General features: G+C 36.6%; 1 protein-coding gene across 2 annotated transcripts; it reads left to right on the plus strand.

The window, feature by feature from the left end:
* Positions 1-40: 40 nt before the first annotated feature.
* ndufaf6 (NADH:ubiquinone oxidoreductase complex assembly factor 6) lies at positions 41-18,480 on the plus strand. Of its 2 annotated transcripts, none has more exons than XM_039738949.1 (9): positions 41-241; positions 2,694-2,793; positions 4,076-4,198; positions 4,439-4,495; positions 6,027-6,129; positions 8,090-8,223; positions 11,845-11,946; positions 14,013-14,069; positions 18,225-18,480. In XM_039738949.1, the coding sequence occupies exons 1-9, from the start codon at positions 78-80 to the stop codon at positions 18,351-18,353; spliced, it is 969 nt and encodes a 322-aa protein (XP_039594883.1). In that variant the 5' UTR covers positions 41-77; the 3' UTR covers positions 18,354-18,480. The 2 variants fall into 2 exon arrangements, with proteins under 2 accessions (XP_039594883.1, XP_039594884.1); XM_039738950.1 differs by having other exon boundaries at positions 140-241; positions 2,694-2,797.
* The last annotated feature ends 56 nt before the right edge of the window (positions 18,481-18,536 follow it).

Consider the following 18,536-nt stretch of genomic DNA (forward strand, 5'->3'; position numbering starts at 1 on the left):
GCTTGAGGAGGCACGTGTGCCTTAACGCCACGCCCCGTCCTAGCCAATCGCTATTGAGTTGGAATGTCATCCTCAATATGGCGGCAATCATAGACTGGAGGAGACGCGGTCGAATGTTTCAAAGATTTGTTTTTTGCGACAGACACCTATTCAAGTTAGCGCGAAGAAATGCATCTCTATCATCAAAACCTCCAGCAGTGCACTTGCAGAACGACCAGGAGCACTGCCTTCAGCTTGTCCGGTAAAGTGCTGATATATGAATAATTAGCATGTATGAGAGCATCGTGCTGTTTGTGTTGCTGTTTTCATGTCGCGGCGTATTTTTCAGAGTATGTTAAATTTGAATTTCTGTTGAAAATATAACGATTAACGCTAATCCTAAATTTCAGTGGCGCAAGTTGCTATAGTTGGCAGATGACGACGAGGTAAGATACAGAGGTGCTAAGTTTTGCATGTATAGAGTATGTGTGAGAAGACAAGCAAAATGACACCTTTTATTGTCCTGCTAAAAAGATTACAATATGCAAAAACTTTCGAGGTAACTCAGACCCCTTCAGGCAAGATGCAGATATTTGGTATTGGATAAAATATTTGAACATACTTTCTTTAACGTACGGTCCTTTCCAACAAACACACAAGTGAATCCAAGCTATAAACATGCAATTGCATGGAAAAATGAGCGCTCTTTATGAAGTCTTTACACACATTTAACCAAATGCTTCTTGATAGTTCAAGGCTCAAAGTTAACTTTGTCATTCGAAACCGCAGTTTTAAGGAGTCAAACAGACAATCACGAGAGGTACAGTCGTTTATCTAAAGTAAGAAGAGTGGTAGAGTAAAGAAGGACACAGTAAGGGTCAACAGGGCAGACGTGTGTCCCCAACCGCATATGCAGTTTCCTAACCGTAAGAAAATGTATAATCTAGTGGCAGGTTGAACAAGGCGAGTTTCGTATTTCAGAGCTCTGGAATGATAACACTAAAAGCAGAGACAAAGTCCCTCTCGTGTGTCCCTGGCCTCTCAGGTGTGTTAGTAAATAAAGCTTAGGCACAAATTCATTGCATCGTCCACAGATTGGTTAACTCTGCGCAAATACCTGCGTACAAACACACCACAGCGCAAAATAATCCAGTGCATGAATTTAGCTCAAGACAATAACAGAAGTTAATATGTCACAGATAAAAATATGTATTGCACTGTGTTAACATTTTGATCATTGTTTATCAAGAGTCTAAAGGCTTGTGGGTCAAAACCGTTTATGAAATCTGGCAGTTCTGCACTGCATACTTGTGTGCCACAGGGCAGACAGTCCATTGTGAGTGTGGTCTCTGATAATGCTGGTGGCCCTGTTTTGGCAGCGTTTGCCGTAGAGTTCCTGTATCCCCGATGATATTCTCAGCCGCTTTCTCCACTCTTTGCAGGGGAATCCAGTCTGGGGTTAGCTCTCTTCATGCTTCGAAGGAACTGCATGCTTGTGTCCTCTCTTGACTAGTGAGGAGGTATTTTGCGTCCAGGAGATACCATTTGTTACCTCCAGGAACTTAGTGCTTCTTACTGTCTCCATAGCAGAACAGTTGATACAAAGAGGAAAGTGGGTGCCATGATTTTTCCTGAAGTCAATATTGATTTATTTCCTTGGATTTATCGACATCCATGATCAGGTTATTGTTCTTACACCTGAGCACTAATCGTTTAATCTGCTGTCTATAAGCAGTCTCGTCATCACAACTAATGAGACCTATCACGGTTGTGTCGTCCTCTAACTTAGTGATGTGGCGCATGCAGTATCAGTCACAAAAGTCATGGGTCATTGTGGTAAAGAGTAGTGTACTCAAGACACAATTGTGATGATGTTGAATGGTTTTTGCTCATTTCATTGTTCATTTAAGTAGCTCACAATTCTTAGAAGGACTGCTTGCTTTTGCCATGCTAGATTTATTAATTTGTGATAGCAACATGCTCTGCCTTTATATTTAAAAAAAAAAAAAAAAAAGATTCCCATGTAGTTAGTACTGAAGCTGCTCACTTGAATGATGGAATGCTTGCTCATACTGCTGCTCACTTGGGACTGATGACATCCTTTGTTGATGCAAAATTCAGCATCATTACAGTGTTTTTGCAATCATTGTGGAGTGTCAATTAATCCTAGGCTAATCTGTGTGTTTTACTGTGCTGAGCTACTCTCATGATGAATTCTTCTGTGTTAAACTCTCGCAAAGAGCAAATAGCACCCTAGAATAACATAAAAATGTAGGCATCACAGTTTTCCCCTGAAGTATGCAACCCAGTTCAGGGTTCTGATCAAAAGTGTGTCCAATTTGCCCAATGTATGTTTTACTGAAATAAACTCCAGTTATATATATTATGTGTGCAGTGAACTTTCTGCTGTTAAAATTGCCTTCCTTAACACAAGGTTCATTCATAGTAAAGTACCAATCTGGGACTAACCTGCATTGTATCATAATGCTGAAATGTTTTCTATTTTGAAAAGTTATTTAAATAATACAATTTAACTTTGTACTTGATAAGTAAATCTTCTTCCTTGGCACAACACCATAACATGTTTAAAGCCTGTAAGATGTTTCATCCTGCCTTTATTACTTCTATAATTATACAATTTCTTGAGAATTTTAATTAATCTACAGGTATATGAAAGATTAAGTGTTTCTTGAAATGCTTTTATATTTTGGCAGAACACGGGATTATGAAGGCTTCTTGTGTTCACTTTTGCTACCTCCGGAATCCCGACGATCTTCAATTGCTGTGAGGGCCTTCAATGTGGAGCTCGCTCAGGCAGGTATTTTATCAAATGTTTTTCAATGTTTGTATTTAATTGAGAAACAACTATGTGTATATTAAAATTAAAGCTTTAAAGTGCCAACACGTTAATAATAAAACATTTTCAGATAATAGACTATTGGGATACAGAGTAAGAAATGTATTTTAATTAAAAACTTGCATTTTAAAAAATGCAATCTCTTTACTGCATGGGTTTGTTCATACTTTGGACTTGTATACCAGAAATTTGGTAGCTCGATTCATTTACCAAAAACATTTTTTTTTTCCCCACAGAAAAGTATATAATTGGAGATGTTTGTTGTATTGTGCTGTATGTCTATTATTATCATTTAGATGAAGAATATGTCCCCATTTTGGAGCAATTCGTGGCAGAAATCCCTAGTATTCCAAAGACATTGCAAACATTTTCTTAAACCTGTAGTTGTGCCTCTTAGTCAGTTTTATAAATGCCATGTCACCTCATAAGGAACTTGATCACAATATTGTGTATTTAACCATAACTAGAAAATTGTCTTATTACAAACTGTAAAAGAAGTTTAATATGTTCATCTTTGGATACTCCAGGTTCCTCCACTAAAAGGCATGCTGATTATAAATTGGCTGAGTGAATGTGGACTCTGCCGTTGGATGGCTTCCCATCCAAGAGTGATTTCAGCAGCCCTTTTTCATTTTTCTACTTCATTTCATAGGTGATTTTTGTTGTGTGGACAATATAGCATTGTGAGTTTATTTGTCTATTCTAAACTATTCAGTAAAAAACAAAACAACACACAATAACACTACTAGCTACTCTCACTGGCCAGCCATGGAAATACAATTTCATTGTACTCTCTACATGTTGCAGCACTACCACAACGCAAAACACTTACAGTTTTTTATAGTGTTCTGTTTAGGTACTGTCTCGTAAAGTTGGCAAATTGTAAACTTTTTAAATCATTCATGTATTATAAAGTAAAGGAACTGAATAGATGAATTTATGAGTGCATGATTGTCATATTTCATTTTTTCAAAGTGCTGAAATCATGCAGTGGTGGGTGTTGTATTATTCTCAGGCAAACAGATTCCTGAGACAGCAGTTGCACCTTTAAAAGAAGATTTTGTATGCCCTCAGTAACATTCCTCAATTTTCTTGAAACAGGTGTTGTGTTTTATTTGTACGTTTGTGAGAAATAAAAAGATGTGTTTTCTTAAGATTAATTCTCTGAAATAAATATATATGTGCACCTAAAATAATTCACTAGAAACTAAGTGATACCTGTGTTTTTGTGTTTTATAGATTAAAGACCTGGTGTCTCAAAAAACTATGGGTCTAGTCAGAATGCAGTTCTGGAAGAATGCACTGGAAGAGATCTTCAGGGATGACCCTCCACATCAGCCAGTAGCTATGGAACTTTGGAGGGTCTGTCGGATGCTTTATAATATAAAACAGTAAAACAGATTGTTTGGCTACTGCTGCCTGTCTTAATAGTTTGGTTAACATTGTGAGTGGTTAATGAACATATCTCAGATTTTAAGAGATAGCTGTTTTACATTAATAGACACGAAAGATTTTCCAACTGTTACTTTTCACAAGAAGGCCTTTCCAGGTTTCCGTGATATTTTAGGATTATGAACAATATTGCATTGCTTTTTCTCATAGGCTATAAAAAAACACAGACTGACAAAAGGATGGTTTTCAAGAATCATTAATACAAGAGTAAGTAATTTATTACCTACTGATCTTAACATATTATTGTAAGAAGCGTTATTCAGTTAATGAATTCTCTTGTTGCCAGGCTTATGGTAGGTGACATTTGTGTATGTTTTTTGCTTTTACTTTAATGGTTTTCAGCTCACCGACCTGTTTGAATCTGCATTAGTTTAATGTGTATGTACTAGCATGCATGAGGAATAACCTATTATCTCTGTATATATTAATATTTGGTTTTAGACTGATAGATTTGGGCTGATTAGAAAGACCATTCCCCTTATTCCTTCTTAGGATTACACGTTTTCAGCAGCAAAATATATGGTAATGGAATGTTCATTATTAGTTCTTTTGCTGTATGATAAAGTGTATTTAGTGTTAAAGCAGCAGAATTCATTAAGATGTTAAACAATTTTTTTTGTTTTTGTCAATACATATTTTTTAATATTGAAAGGATCAATAGTTCAGTTTTTCAACAGACCCTTTGTTAGGGAATCACGCTGGTCTTCCTCCCTCAAAAACCCTAAGGCAGTGAAAATCTTTCCATAGGTAAATTGTGTTGTTGATTCATATAAATAGTTGCAAGATGCAATATGTATGAAGTTTCATATGTAGCCTAAACACAGTTTGAGAAAGCCTTGCAGGATTTTTGCACTGCTAGGATGCTGTTCTTGGCACCAAGATTCATTTTTTGTTCTAGTTTTACAATAATCCTAAAACTGATTAATGTGATTCCACAGTTAAAAAAAAAAATATATACATTTTGAGGACAATATGCTAAGTTTGCACGCATTATGGTAATTCAGAAATAGTTTTTTTATTATTCTTTGATCAACTAGCAGCACGAGGAATAAGCAATAGGCTTCTAAAGGTATTACATTCATTCTTTCTCTAGTTTCTTTTCATAAAGTTGTTTTTATATTGAGAATTAAACATTTCAGTACAATTTTGATTTGGTTTTTTCCTTCAATCCATTTTTGGTAGACTGCATGTTTCATTGGGAATTCATGTGTTCAGAACCTTGTTTTCACTGTGAGACACTGTGCTGTTTGCAGAGGCTACAAAGATGCATTTCTAGATGCGCATTATAACATCAACAAGCAAGACCGCTGCTGACATAAGTATTTAGACAGCATGGTCACAAATTGTGCGTTTCTAAAGGGAAATATAAAGACGCACATTGGTTCACCGGGACTTGGACATTGTGTGTAAATCAAGAGAATAGAGTCCATAACTGGAGCAGTGTCTTCTGATTAACACAAAATTGCCTTGCTACTTAGTCAGCTTACATACAGGTGCTCCTTTTGAAGCCAAATGTGGATGCTGTACAAAACATGCACACGATTTCATCTTCATCTGTTTCTGTAATGTTATCAAAGCATAAAGTAATTGTATTCAGCACCTCGTACAGTCCAATGTTGTGATACTTGAAACAAAGAGAGTTAGTTTTCAGACTCAATTTGTTGTTGTCATCATCACAAGAAGATATATGCAACTTGCACAGCTGCACTGTTGTAAAGTGTGGCTTTATATTTTGCAGGAGGAAGATTTAAATGACCGGGCCTATCGTAATATACAAGAGCTAGAAACATATGCAGATAACACACAGTCATCTCTTCTGTACTTATTATTGGAAACACAAGGCAAGTGTTTTAACATTTGATTAGTAAATATGAATAATAAAGATCCATTGCATGCAAAAGCCATCATCTACAGTACTTAGTGAATGTATTGTAGAGGAGGTTAAATGTTGTCAGAAATTGCAGTTTGTTTGGCCTGATAACTGAAAGCTCCAAACTATATCATAGAAATGACAAGGATTATTTAAGTCAGTAACTTTACCTCCAGGAGTATGGATGGGACATTGATGGGAGGTTTAGGAGACTTGCAAGTCTTCAAGGGGGTGATATGGTAAGGAGACCCAAGGGTATGGAAGTAACTTTGGGCCATTAAAAATTATGTTTGCACAGGAAGTCAACTAATGAGACAACTTGCAAGTTTAATTTAGTACTTGAAGTAAGTAAATGAGAACACATAAACAAGGTTGAATATCAATTTCTCAATGCACCACCGAACATTTGCAACTCTTCCAAGTTGCCTACTGATTTGAATTAAAACGTGCTTCAAGGTGGCCACTTGGGTTTTGGTGATATTTGTGTAGATGTATTGTAGTGGTGGACATCCCTCTGTATTTGATAAGCTTTTCTTTTTTATAATAAAGTAACTTTAATAATGAGATCTATATTACTAATACATGTCAACCAATTCTGACTGTGTTTTTCTATATAGCTACTGGTGTGCATTCTGGAATGAGTTTAATACATCAAAAGCCAATATAAGCCACTAATTATTGCATAAAGTGTTAAAATGCATAGTACAGCACATGCCAAGAGTATAACAAACTTCAAAATTCACTTTAAGTGCAGTTTTAAGAAGGAGTGAATGCAAATGGTCTAATTTCAGTGTTTGAAACCACCATGTATAAACTCAATAATATTGCTGTATTTACCTTTTAGCTTTTTATAATTGCCATCCATGTCAAAATGAAAACTCTAAACTCCCATTTTGAGAAGAATTATGCAGTCAAGGTGTTACCCACTTTATCTTTTATTCTTTGGAGATCCTTGCACAAGTAGTATTCTCTATGACTCCAGACAATACATTGCGCAGTATAAGCAATGTTTTTAAAAGACAATGCCCATGACTGCCTTAAAGGTAACCAGAAATTGACACAAGCTTTGTGTGGACTGGTGGTTGGGCCATTGGACTTTAAACCCACCCTAGGATTGTGGTTAGGTCTAAGGCCTGATTTGCTAGGTGACTTTCTGCTGGTCATTTAACCTGCGTGTGGTTTAGCTGTAAAAAGAAAAAATGCTTTTTAGCAAAAGTACAGGGGATGAGTTATGAGGAAAGATTAAAAGAGCTTTTCAGTTTAAGCAAAAGATGATAAAGAGGAGACATGATTGAAGTGTTTAAAATTATGAAGGGAATTAGTTGAGTGGATTGAGACTGTTGTTCATCAAGAACACATGGACACTGCTGGAAACTTAAGGGTATTTGCACAAACCTTAGGAAATTTGTCTTTACACAGAAAACCATAGACACATGAAATAAGCTACCAAGTAGTGTGGTAGACAGTAGGACTTCATAGGGACTTTCAAAACTAGACTTTGATGTTATTTTACAAGCATTAGGTGGATAGCACTGGCAAGCTTTTTTGGGCTAAATGGACTGTTCTCATTTAGATTGTTCTAAAGGTCTAATAGCATTATAGCTCTATTCCTTTAAACCACTTTGTGATGTAGTAGAATTGTATAAAGGTTGCTTGTTAGCCACATAATCCTTGGGAGAATTTCTGCTTTTTAAAAAGTCTCTATTCTGTAATACTTAAATTTATTAAGTTATTTTCCTGTATTTTACAGGAAAGTTTTCGCAAACAGTAGCAGAATCTGATAATTGGTGTCGAAGGATAGAAAATTCCCTCTAGAAGCTCTTTTGATTTTGACAGTGTACAGTATTTAGTTTCTAATAATATTTTGCTTTTGCAGTACAGTTCTATGTAGAATTTATGTTCCTGATAATCTTTGTATACCTTACCAACAGGTGTAAAAGATATCCATGCAGACCATGCAGCTAGTCACATTGGGAAAGCGCAGGGCATTGTCACCTGTCTACGGGCAGTGCCATACCACAGCAGCAAGAGAAAAGTATATCTTCCAATGGATATTTGCATGTTGGTATGTGACATTATCATTAAAGCTATCATTAAAAACTTTTACAGGTTTAATCACAAAGGCTTAAAATTAAAGTGGGTACAAGGTGATTTCCATTTGTATATTTGGGGAATGAAAACATTGAAGTGATCATTGAAATAAATAACAGCATGTTTTCATGTTAATATAAATATAGTATTGTTTAATAATTCTGTGCCAGCTTTTTGAAAGTCTTATTCTAGTGTCTTTAGATTGAAGTTTGCTGTTTTGCCTTTTTATTTTTTTTAAATAATTCTTTTTTGCTCATTTCTCTCTTTCTGCCTATTGGTAAATGCATACGGAATCATCAGATTAGTCTTCCTAATTGTTATTTTCACACAGATTTTTGTTTTTCTAGAATAAAATTAACAATGTAGATTGTCGTAGTTTTGTAAAGCAATAATGTTTCATCGTGCGTCTCTGTTTAGCCTAAGTCATTTGCTGCCTACGGAACTACGGTGTTTCAAAAGAAATTATGACATCCCCAAAAGCAAGCATGCATGCTAGACAGGCAAATTATAGATCTGTTAAAGATATTACTATGAAACAAAAGAGGAAGCTCATTTTTAAATTTGTCTTTTTTTTTTTTTTTTTTAATAATTTCTTCGAGTATGTGTTGTAGCAGACTGACATGTTGTCAAACATTGTTTCCTGCCTTTTGCCCAGTTCAGCCTGAATAAGCATTGGCTCAGAACAGACATTTAATAGAGGCAGTTTAGTCATAAGTTAAATAAAGAGTTGAATTAAAATACTGATTATGATTTTGATCCTTGGTACTATAATGGTTTTTAATTTCTGTTTTAAAATTTGTAAAAATTAAGAAACATATTTTATACTGCTATTTTTTGAATAGACATACTGTATGTTTTAATGCACTGATACTACTTTTCTGTTTCACATCAAACCTGTTCTAACATGATGTCATTTTCGATTGGTCAATTGCTGCTTACAAAGTACTTTATGGTATTATAAGTCTAGTACAGTGCACCTCCTTCACTACTGTAATTTTATCTCTGCTTGTCATACAGAATTGTTATTGACAATGCATAATATGTTGTCAGTATTAGGATGTATTTTGCTGCTGTCTTCACCTAAACATTTTTAGATCCTCTCCTGTCATTGTCCAAGTGGAATCTGCACATTCTTCTGGTGATTGTGTCAACTTTACCACAGGTACTTGGGTTTTCTTCACATATCCAGAAAGACATGCAAGTTAAGTTAATTTTCCATTCCAACACACTGTGTGTCGCATGATAGGTTCAAATACCCCATGTGTCATTAAATTGGATCAAGCAGACTTGAAAAAGCTATCCTTGAGTTTGGATGCTTGCTACTTGCAACTAATTAATTAACACTTGTTTAATTAACACTTTGTTTTAAGTTACCACCATAGTGATTATTTAAATGGAAAAAAGTGAAATTAGAAATCATGCCTTCATCTTAGTTTCATGTAATTTTTGTAACGTAACATTCTTAAACTTGCTCAATTAAGGGCAGTGTCACAGAGGTTAGAACCTCTTTTGGAGGCACTGGTCTTAAAGGCAGGAAAAAGCCCTTGACAAGATGCCAGTCCATCTCTGAGACCATTGATGTTCATACCCATGGAACCAGTTTAGAATTTTAGATTATTCTAACTAGCCTGTATTCTGATTTATGAGAAGAAAATAATGTAGAGTATACAAACTGCATATTAACTATGTCCAGGTGCTTGATTCAATCCCAAGATACTAGATCTATAAGGCAGCAATGTTTCCTTCTGCACCTCCCTGTCACTTGTATAAATGTAAATACATTAAACATATAATATAAGAATAATTACATGAAATGAACCAAATTAACTACCCAAGTAACATACTGTAGTACCCAAGATTTTTAAGGAAATCCGGAACCACATGGCTTGTGTAATGGGGTCGTATCTGCATTGCAAGTGTTGAAAAAAAGTTACAGCAATTTAATTTTAAAATGGTTTTATCTGTAGGTGTTACAAAATTTATAATTTGTTAAAAATTGAATTGTTCTGCTAAGATCAGTTAAGCTTGGCAAGTTTACTTTTAAGCTTGGCAAGTTTACTTTTATGCCACTAACCACTGTTTGCTATTAAATAGATAAAATAAAAATGTCAAGGTTGGAATAGTTTTTTATCCTGAATACATATACAATTGAAAAGAGATGGTGAACTGCGATTGCTATACAGGTAGTCTCCAAGTTCTGGACATACGACTTACGAATGGCGCCGCAGCTGCTCTTTCATCTGTCTTGGGGACGCGACGTGGATGCCTCAGTAACTGCTGCTCCATCATTTTGAGCCTGGGGACGCTGCAAACGGTAGCTGGAGGCGGGGTGGGGGGGGGAGAGGTTTGGGGGGTTTTGGGTTGGGCGATTTTGCTGCTCGCACAGTGCAGTGTCCCTCGGCCGGCAAACAGTGACCCACGGTCCATAGTCACCGGGGTCGCAGCTACCGCTCAGATGCAGGAGAGAGGCTTGATGTGGAGGTTCGCTGCCCGCACACCATGCCTCCGCATCTACTGCTCCTGACTGGATGGAGCAGAGGGGGGTGTTTCACTGCTCACCCACCACACACAGCTGCCCCATTCGTTCTCAGTGGGCGGCTGGTGATGGTGCAAGCGGTGACCCGGTTGCGGCTGACAGGAGGCCTTTGAGGGTGAATGGGGCGGCCTTTAGCATTGTAGTGTGCCTCTGGTGGCTGCCTGTCGAATGGGGGTGGTGGTGGGCGATTCACTACCCACCTTTGGCCGCACCATGATCAGTGACGGTGGGTGGACGCCAAAGGCAGCGTACTGTAGTGTGTGGTGGGCGGATGGTGAACCTCCCCTCGCCGCCCCCATTCACTTTCAATAGCAAGGGTGCTGGTACTGTTACGTACATAGCAGGAAGTTGTCTCTTGTTCAGTACATCAGATGTGCTGACAACAGGTACCTTTCTGCTGTGATAGCATGTACAGTGCTGTGCAGAAGAGCTCCTCTTAACTTCTTGTCTTCACCCTTCAATAATGTCCCTGAAACACAAATCTGATGCAAGTGTTGGTGATACAGGAAAGAAGAGAAAAACCATCACCATGGAAAATAAAGTAGAAATAATAAAAAGGTCAGAGAGAGGTGAAACTCCATCATTCATTGGCAGAGCACTTGGTTAGTCGGTCAACAATGGCATTTATTAAAATAGTGTACCTGTTCCGACTTGCAAACAAATACAACTTAAGAACAAACCTACAGTCTCTATCTCCTACTTAACCCGGGGACTGCCTGTATTCTGACTTTTCGGAGAATGCTATATATAAATGCCTTCAGTTCTTCCCATATCTCAGATAACCATATTTGAGAATTTAAATAAATTGTACTTGTTTAAAATATGGGTGCTTGTGTTAATATGCCTTAAGATAAAGTGGTGCCTTGTCTAAGTCAGTTCCAGTTCTTTATGCTTTTCTGCAAGAGTAAACTTTGGATTTCCCAGGCAATATACTGTATAAAAAGGCAGATTTTGTTTGTCTCTTTCATATTTGGATTAAAATGTGTTAATATTGCATACGTGACACTCAAAATGCATGAAACGTCTATTCTTTATTTACACAAGTCATTGTTCTTGCAGCACGGTATTTCACAAGAAGATATCATGCGAGGAAGCCAAGAGAAACCTGTCAAGGATGTTATTTATGACATTGCATGTCAAGCTCATGTTCATCTGCAACATGTATGTGTGGTTTTTTCCTTTTTTTTTTTTTTTTTTTTTACATTCTCTTAACTTTTATTACTGTCTAATTTTTTCACCATATTTGTAATGTCATAGAAGTCAAGTTTAAATGTGAGTTAAGTATTTCAAAGGGAATAGGCCCTTAAAATTGAGGTCATACCTAAGTGGTCAGCAACACATATAGTAAGCATAAAGAGAAACCTATATTTAATATTTAATTTAAACAGAAAGTTCTATGATTTTTTTTTCCACGTCTTAGCTTACAGAAATTTTTCTGAAAGTATTGCATTTTAAAGAAACATGTTGTATGTTTTTGTTTTTCTTTTCTCTCTAACCGAAAAAATTAACTCTTAGCATACAGAAGTGGTGTAATATTGATCATTCACTTACTTTCTTTAGGTAGAGTGTTAATCTTGGTCATGAAGCAAAAAAAAGTGCCGTCATATCTCAGCTCTCTCCTGTCTAATTTGAAAATATTTCTGCAGAAGGCCCACTTATTTAAAAAAAAAAAAAAGCTTTGATCTTCGAAAACGGTCCCCTTCATAGCCCTTGTGATTATATATAGCCATTGAAGGACTTTACATTGAGGTGGTGCTGAAACCATGCAAAAGTAAAAAAATTATGATTTTCTGATATATAAAATAAAGCACTAAATATGAACAGTAGATAATTGGTGGTTAAAGTTTTTTCCATTAATTCTTAATATGAACACTCATACAACTAGTATAACTTCACAGCATTATCTAACTTCCAGTTTTTCTACGAGGACTCAGATATTTGTACATTAAGACTTTGGAAGGATTCAGAAGGTAACAGAACAACACCTGCTTGGTTATATACTTCTGGAGTGGAACCCTTGTTCAAACTGTTATTCATATGCTTCCTTCAGTATTGCTGCCATTAATATCTCCCACCTATTTATTAGCGTTCCAGTGCTAAATCTTTCACATAAAATGTTAAACCAATGTAGGACACACTTCAAGACAGAGATGCTATTATCAGTTGCGCCTTTCCAAAATTATATTTTCCAGCCTTCTTTAACCTACATATTATTTAGTTGTAGTCAGTAGGGACTGGAGACATCTGTATTGAAAAATGTGGGAAATGAAATTTGACCTTTCACAACTTACATTCTTCTACAGTCTCCTGGTATAATTCATCTTAAAATTGTGCATAGCACACCTTTAACTGAGCCAGAATTAACTACATCCAATAGGATTGATCCTAACTGAACAATGCCATCAAGCACAGGTTGCGCTAGGTCATACGATTTAGGAATAACCTCAGACCGTTTTTGTGTAAGACATTTGCTTTTTTGTTGGATAGTGGTGGATTTCTGGTGCCCAGTCCTTTACTTGAATTACTGCTCTAATATAATAAGGAATCAAATTATACAACTGAAAATACATAATGATATTAAGTAATGCATTGCTTGTTGGTTGATTTCTCTTACTTGCTTGGAAGAATCCTATGTCCTCTTTCATAGCTCAGTGAAAATTTGATGTATTTATGTTATTTAAAACTGGAAAAAAAAAATCAAATGTTCCTTATAAGGAATGGTCCCAAGCTTCTTCACAATATGGCAAGAATCAACTGTTATTTTGAAATAAGCCTGCCAAGCCTCTCCTCAGTTTTGTTCACAAGGCTGTTTGAACTACTTGAGGGAGAAGGTGATGTGTTGATTATGACTTACTGTAATTTACCTTAATGTTAATCACTGACATTTGCATTTTGAAGCTCTTCCATATGTACATAGTTGAGTGAATAGGAAACTAAAGAGTTCTGTAATACAAACTGCACTTTATTAAGAGACTGATAGCGATGCGCATTGAGAATCGTATCATATGTGCAAAACAATGACATTCTTTCTCCGACACATTGTGAATATTTATGTAGCTAAAATGTATAATTTATATTCTGGTTTTAAAACAATTTATGTAACAGTAGTCTAATCTAGATTTTGTTTTAGGATATTTCAGTCATAAGCTTATAATGCTCTTGAAAAGGTCCAGTACATACACAATTCTTAATCTTTTCTCTCTTTTATCTGTATTCTTCTGTTCTAGGCTAGATCATTCAGTGAAAAATTACCACCAGCAGCAGTCCCTGCATTTTTACAAACTGTAAGTTTTAAAGTTATACAGTAATTCAGATAGAATAGTTACTTATAATTCTTTGTCATATTTGATTTCACAGCAATTTGCTGATGGTACTTACTCAATTTGTACCATCTTGATTCTGTAGCAGGGATTTTGGCAAGAAATACCTTTTTAATCATTAAACAAACTACAGATTTGTCTTAAATAACTGAAAAGTACTTGAGGTGCTTAAAAAATTGAAAGAGTTACTAAATTATGCCTATAAAAATTTCAAAGAAATTCATTTTTTTCAGTTAACTTTAGTGTGTTACCTGTGTATTTACTAGACATTTACAAACATTACATTTTAATATTTGACTTGGAGACATGTGGGTTCTGTAAAGTTATTAACAGTCAGACAGATTAATCATTGATAAGTAGGTGAACAAAATGCTGTCAATCCATTTCCCAAATTTTCTGGATTTAAGATGTTCACCTGCTAATGCTTCTAAGCTCTAACATTTAATTCAGTTTACTCCTGTTACGCTCACTTCACTGAGTGCAAGTGCAGAATTCTCAGGTAAACTGCAAATGTAATTTACTAATTATGTACACTGAAAGACAGATTTTTTTAAACAGGAAAACAAAGTAGTTTGAACCAGGTTAATATAAAAGGAACCCAAAATATGGTATCTGTCCAGTAATTAGTTGTTGAACAAAACAGCTGTGTTAAGTTATTTGATGCATCTTGAGAATCTCATCCTGTGATGAATTGTATGGTGGTATGTTATTTCATTCTAGTTTCTAATTAAGTAAGAATTACATTATATCAGTGGTAGAATTACAATACAATACAATTTATTTTTGTATAGCCCAAAATCACACAAGGAGTGTCGCAATGGGCTTTAACACTAGAATTACCAGAGCCTATGAAAAAACTCGTAATTCCGTCCCACCTTAAACTGCTTCTTAAATCCCTTCACACCTCTCCGCCAGCGCCCTTTGTCTTCTAAATGTGCTGATAAAGAGAAGCTCGGAGCAGCCGGCTATTCCATCCCCCCACCAATTTAGAACGTGCACGAACTTCTCTCAGCTCATGCCTTGATTGAGTATCTGGGAGTGAAGTGGAGTTTTAGAGTGGAAATAATAGATCGTTGTTTGGAACACACGCATTTCATGTCTGTTCCGTTTCTACAGTAATCTGTGTCAACACATTGTTAAAACAGAAACGTTTTTTTTTCTAGTAGTAGATGACAAAATGTAGGCATAAACTATATAATGTATGAAGCCTGAAGTCCAAATAGCAAAGAAACATTTTCACAAGAATAACAAAAATTGCACAATTTTTAATTCAAAAATATAACTGCAGAAACAAAAAGCCGCCTAAACATGTGACATTGACACCACTTTATTGTAACTGCCTCCGTGGCTCAATAGACTCACCCCCCGCTTGGGAATCAAAAGGTCACGAGTTCGATCCTGTGCTCCTCCGTTTTGAAAAGTAAACTGCTCTTAGTCTTACTGTTTTAAAATAAAAGCATACATTTCATTTCAGTATGTAACAGCCGGTGCAATTTATGATCCTTGTAAAGGCTAGCTTTTTTTTTTTTATTCACTTTTCATTCTCTCAGTCGCGTTCAGAATCAATCCATACAACCCCATCTGACACGGCTGTTTTCACTAAAGACGCGCTATAGCTCTGCAGTGTACCACGATGCATACTAACGCCAAACACCCTCAACCCAGGAACATATATTGGTGTAAAAGTATAACAAAAGTGCACTTTTATTCAAGTGCACTTTTTCCATCGCCTTTTCCTGTAAGAAGCAATGTACACACTTCTCTCTATGCTGTGGTTTCTATTACACACCTGAAAGAAAGAGACAATACATGTGAAAATATCCAGCATACAGCAACATGCGGGGACTGGCAGGAACACTCAATAAAACTGAATAAAAAGAAAATCAAGTGACGGAGAGATACGAAGAAGGCAGCTTCGCCAGCGTCTGTGTGTCAGAACCGGGTGGGGGGGCGTTAGTATGCATCGTGGTACAACGCAGAGCTATAGCGCGTCTGTATTCTGTTTCTTTTGTACTCCGGCACGCAGAGGAGAGAATAGTAAAGAGCAGTAACCGGCGCTATATGCAATCATCAGACACTCCCCATCTGCCCGTTGTTTTGTTATACTTTTCAATACTTTTATACTGCTCAAACGGGCATGCTCAAAAAATACACGTGTAATGCCACGAAAAGTGCACGCAGACACTTCATTTCGCAAACAAAACAAGTGCACTTTTATTCAAAACTACCTGTATAACCGAAGAAAAAAGAAAGCAAATTACAGTAGGCGATTGATACGACAGCTTGCATGGTGCAGTGCTAAGAAGTGCAGATTTTCATTCCGTGCTATATAAAATCATCACATTCAAATATTAACAGTTCCCACACACCCAAGGACCGTCCTTCCTACATTTACGACACGTGTACTTGTTGCAGTGTACACACCTCTCTGTGCTATGGTTTCTATTACACTGAATGAGCACCTGACACTGCACTTTCTTCCCTGGGGGAAGGTCCCGCATCAGAGAATTTCCAGTTCCTGCATAAATTCACACCCGATCTGACGCTGTTCGTTTTCAAATAATATTGCATTAGTGCGATTATATTTTCACATGTATTGTCTCTTTCTTTCAGGTGTGTAATAGAAACCACAGCATAGAGAGAAGTGTGTACATGGCTTCTTACAGGAAAAGGCGATGGAAAAAGTGCACTTGAATAAAAGTGCACTTTTGTTATACTTTACACCAATATATGTTCCTGGGTTGAGGGTGTTTGGCGTTAGTATGCATCGTGGTACACTGCAGAGCTATAGCGCGTCTTTACTGAAAACAGCTGTGTCAGATGGGGTTGTATGGATTGATTCTGAACGCGACTGAGAGAATGAAAAGTGAATTAAAAAAAAAAGCTAGCCTTTACAAGGATCATAAATTGCACCGGCTGTTACATACTGAAATGAAATGTATGCTTTTATTTTAAAACAGTAAGACTAAGAGCAGTTTACTTCTCAAAACGGAGGAGCACAGGATCGAACTCGTGACCTTTTGATTCCCAAGCGGGGTGAGTCTATTGAGCCACGGAGGCAGTTACAATAAAGTGGTGTCAATGTCACATGTTTAGGCGGCTTTTGTTTCTGCAGTTATATTTTTGAATAAAAGTGCAATTGTGTTATTCTTGTGAAAATGTTTCTTTGCTATTTGGACTTCAGGCTTCATACATTATATAGTTTATGCCTACATTTTGTCATCTACTACTAGAAAAAAAAAAAGTTTCTGTTTTAACAATGTGTTGACACAGATTACTGTAGAAACGGAACAGACATGAAATGCGTGTGTTCCAAACAACGATCTATTATTTCCACTCTAAAACTCCACTTCACTCCCAGATACTCAATCAAGGCATGAGCTGAGAGAAGTTCGTGCACGTTCTAAATTGGTGGGGGATGGAATAGCCGGCTGCTCCGAGCTTCTCTTTATCAGCACATTTAGAAGACAAAGGGCGCTGGCGGAGAGGTGTGAAGGGATTTAAGAAGCAGTTTAAGGTGGGACGGAATTACGAGTTTTTTCGTAGGCTCTGGTAATTCTAGTGTTAACAGGCCCTGCCTCTTGACAGCCACCCAACCTTGACTCTCTAAGAGGACAAGGAAAAACTCCCAAAGAAAACCCTTGTAGGGAAAAATGGAAGAAACCTCGGGAAAGGCAGTTCAAAGAGAGACCCCTTTCCAGGTAGGTTGGGCGTGCAGTGGGTGTCAAAAGAAGGGGGTCAATACAATACAATACAATACAATACACAGAACAGAACAAATCCTCAATACAGTATAAAAAAAAAAAATTTAAGAAGTGCGTAGTAAAATTTAACAATGGATGACATCAAATATGATTTAGATTTGTTTATAGTCCTGGAGACCTCGTCCATCAAGCTGCCTCCCCCATTTGGCCATTCAACAGCTGAATCCGTGCTGGGCCAGCCAATCCGATAAAAGGACCTCTCTTTCCCATGATTCCAGCGATCCTCCATCAGGGATGAATTGAGTGTCTATGTATCTTTAATCACAAGTGGTAATAGCAGCAAAACATTATAATTTTGAATGATGTTCAGATGCGACTGTTTTTTTTTTTTTTCCTCCCCCTCTTCCATTTACAGGTATCGGTTGAAGATTATTTATGTCGTATTAGGAGAGCAGATTTTAACGTCTTCCATCCAAGCCTACAAAAAAGAAATCCACTTCTACCTTTGCATTTATATATCAGCTCCTGGAGGAGAAAGTATTAATGCTTTTACACCTTTTAAAAACAATAATCCTTTATGTTTCTAAGCTATTAGTGCTTGGCTGTGCAACATTCGTTTGTACTTAACAGTATTGTGTATATATAATAGAATAAAGAAAATCATAAGAATTAAGAAGATCTTGTTTGATGCTATTTAAAAAAACTGAGACAAAGTACAGTTTTTCAA

This window comes from Polypterus senegalus, chromosome 16, assembly GCF_016835505.1.
Source record: "Polypterus senegalus isolate Bchr_013 chromosome 16, ASM1683550v1, whole genome shotgun sequence".
In the NCBI taxonomy this organism is placed as follows: domain Eukaryota; kingdom Metazoa; phylum Chordata; class Cladistia; order Polypteriformes; family Polypteridae; genus Polypterus; species Polypterus senegalus.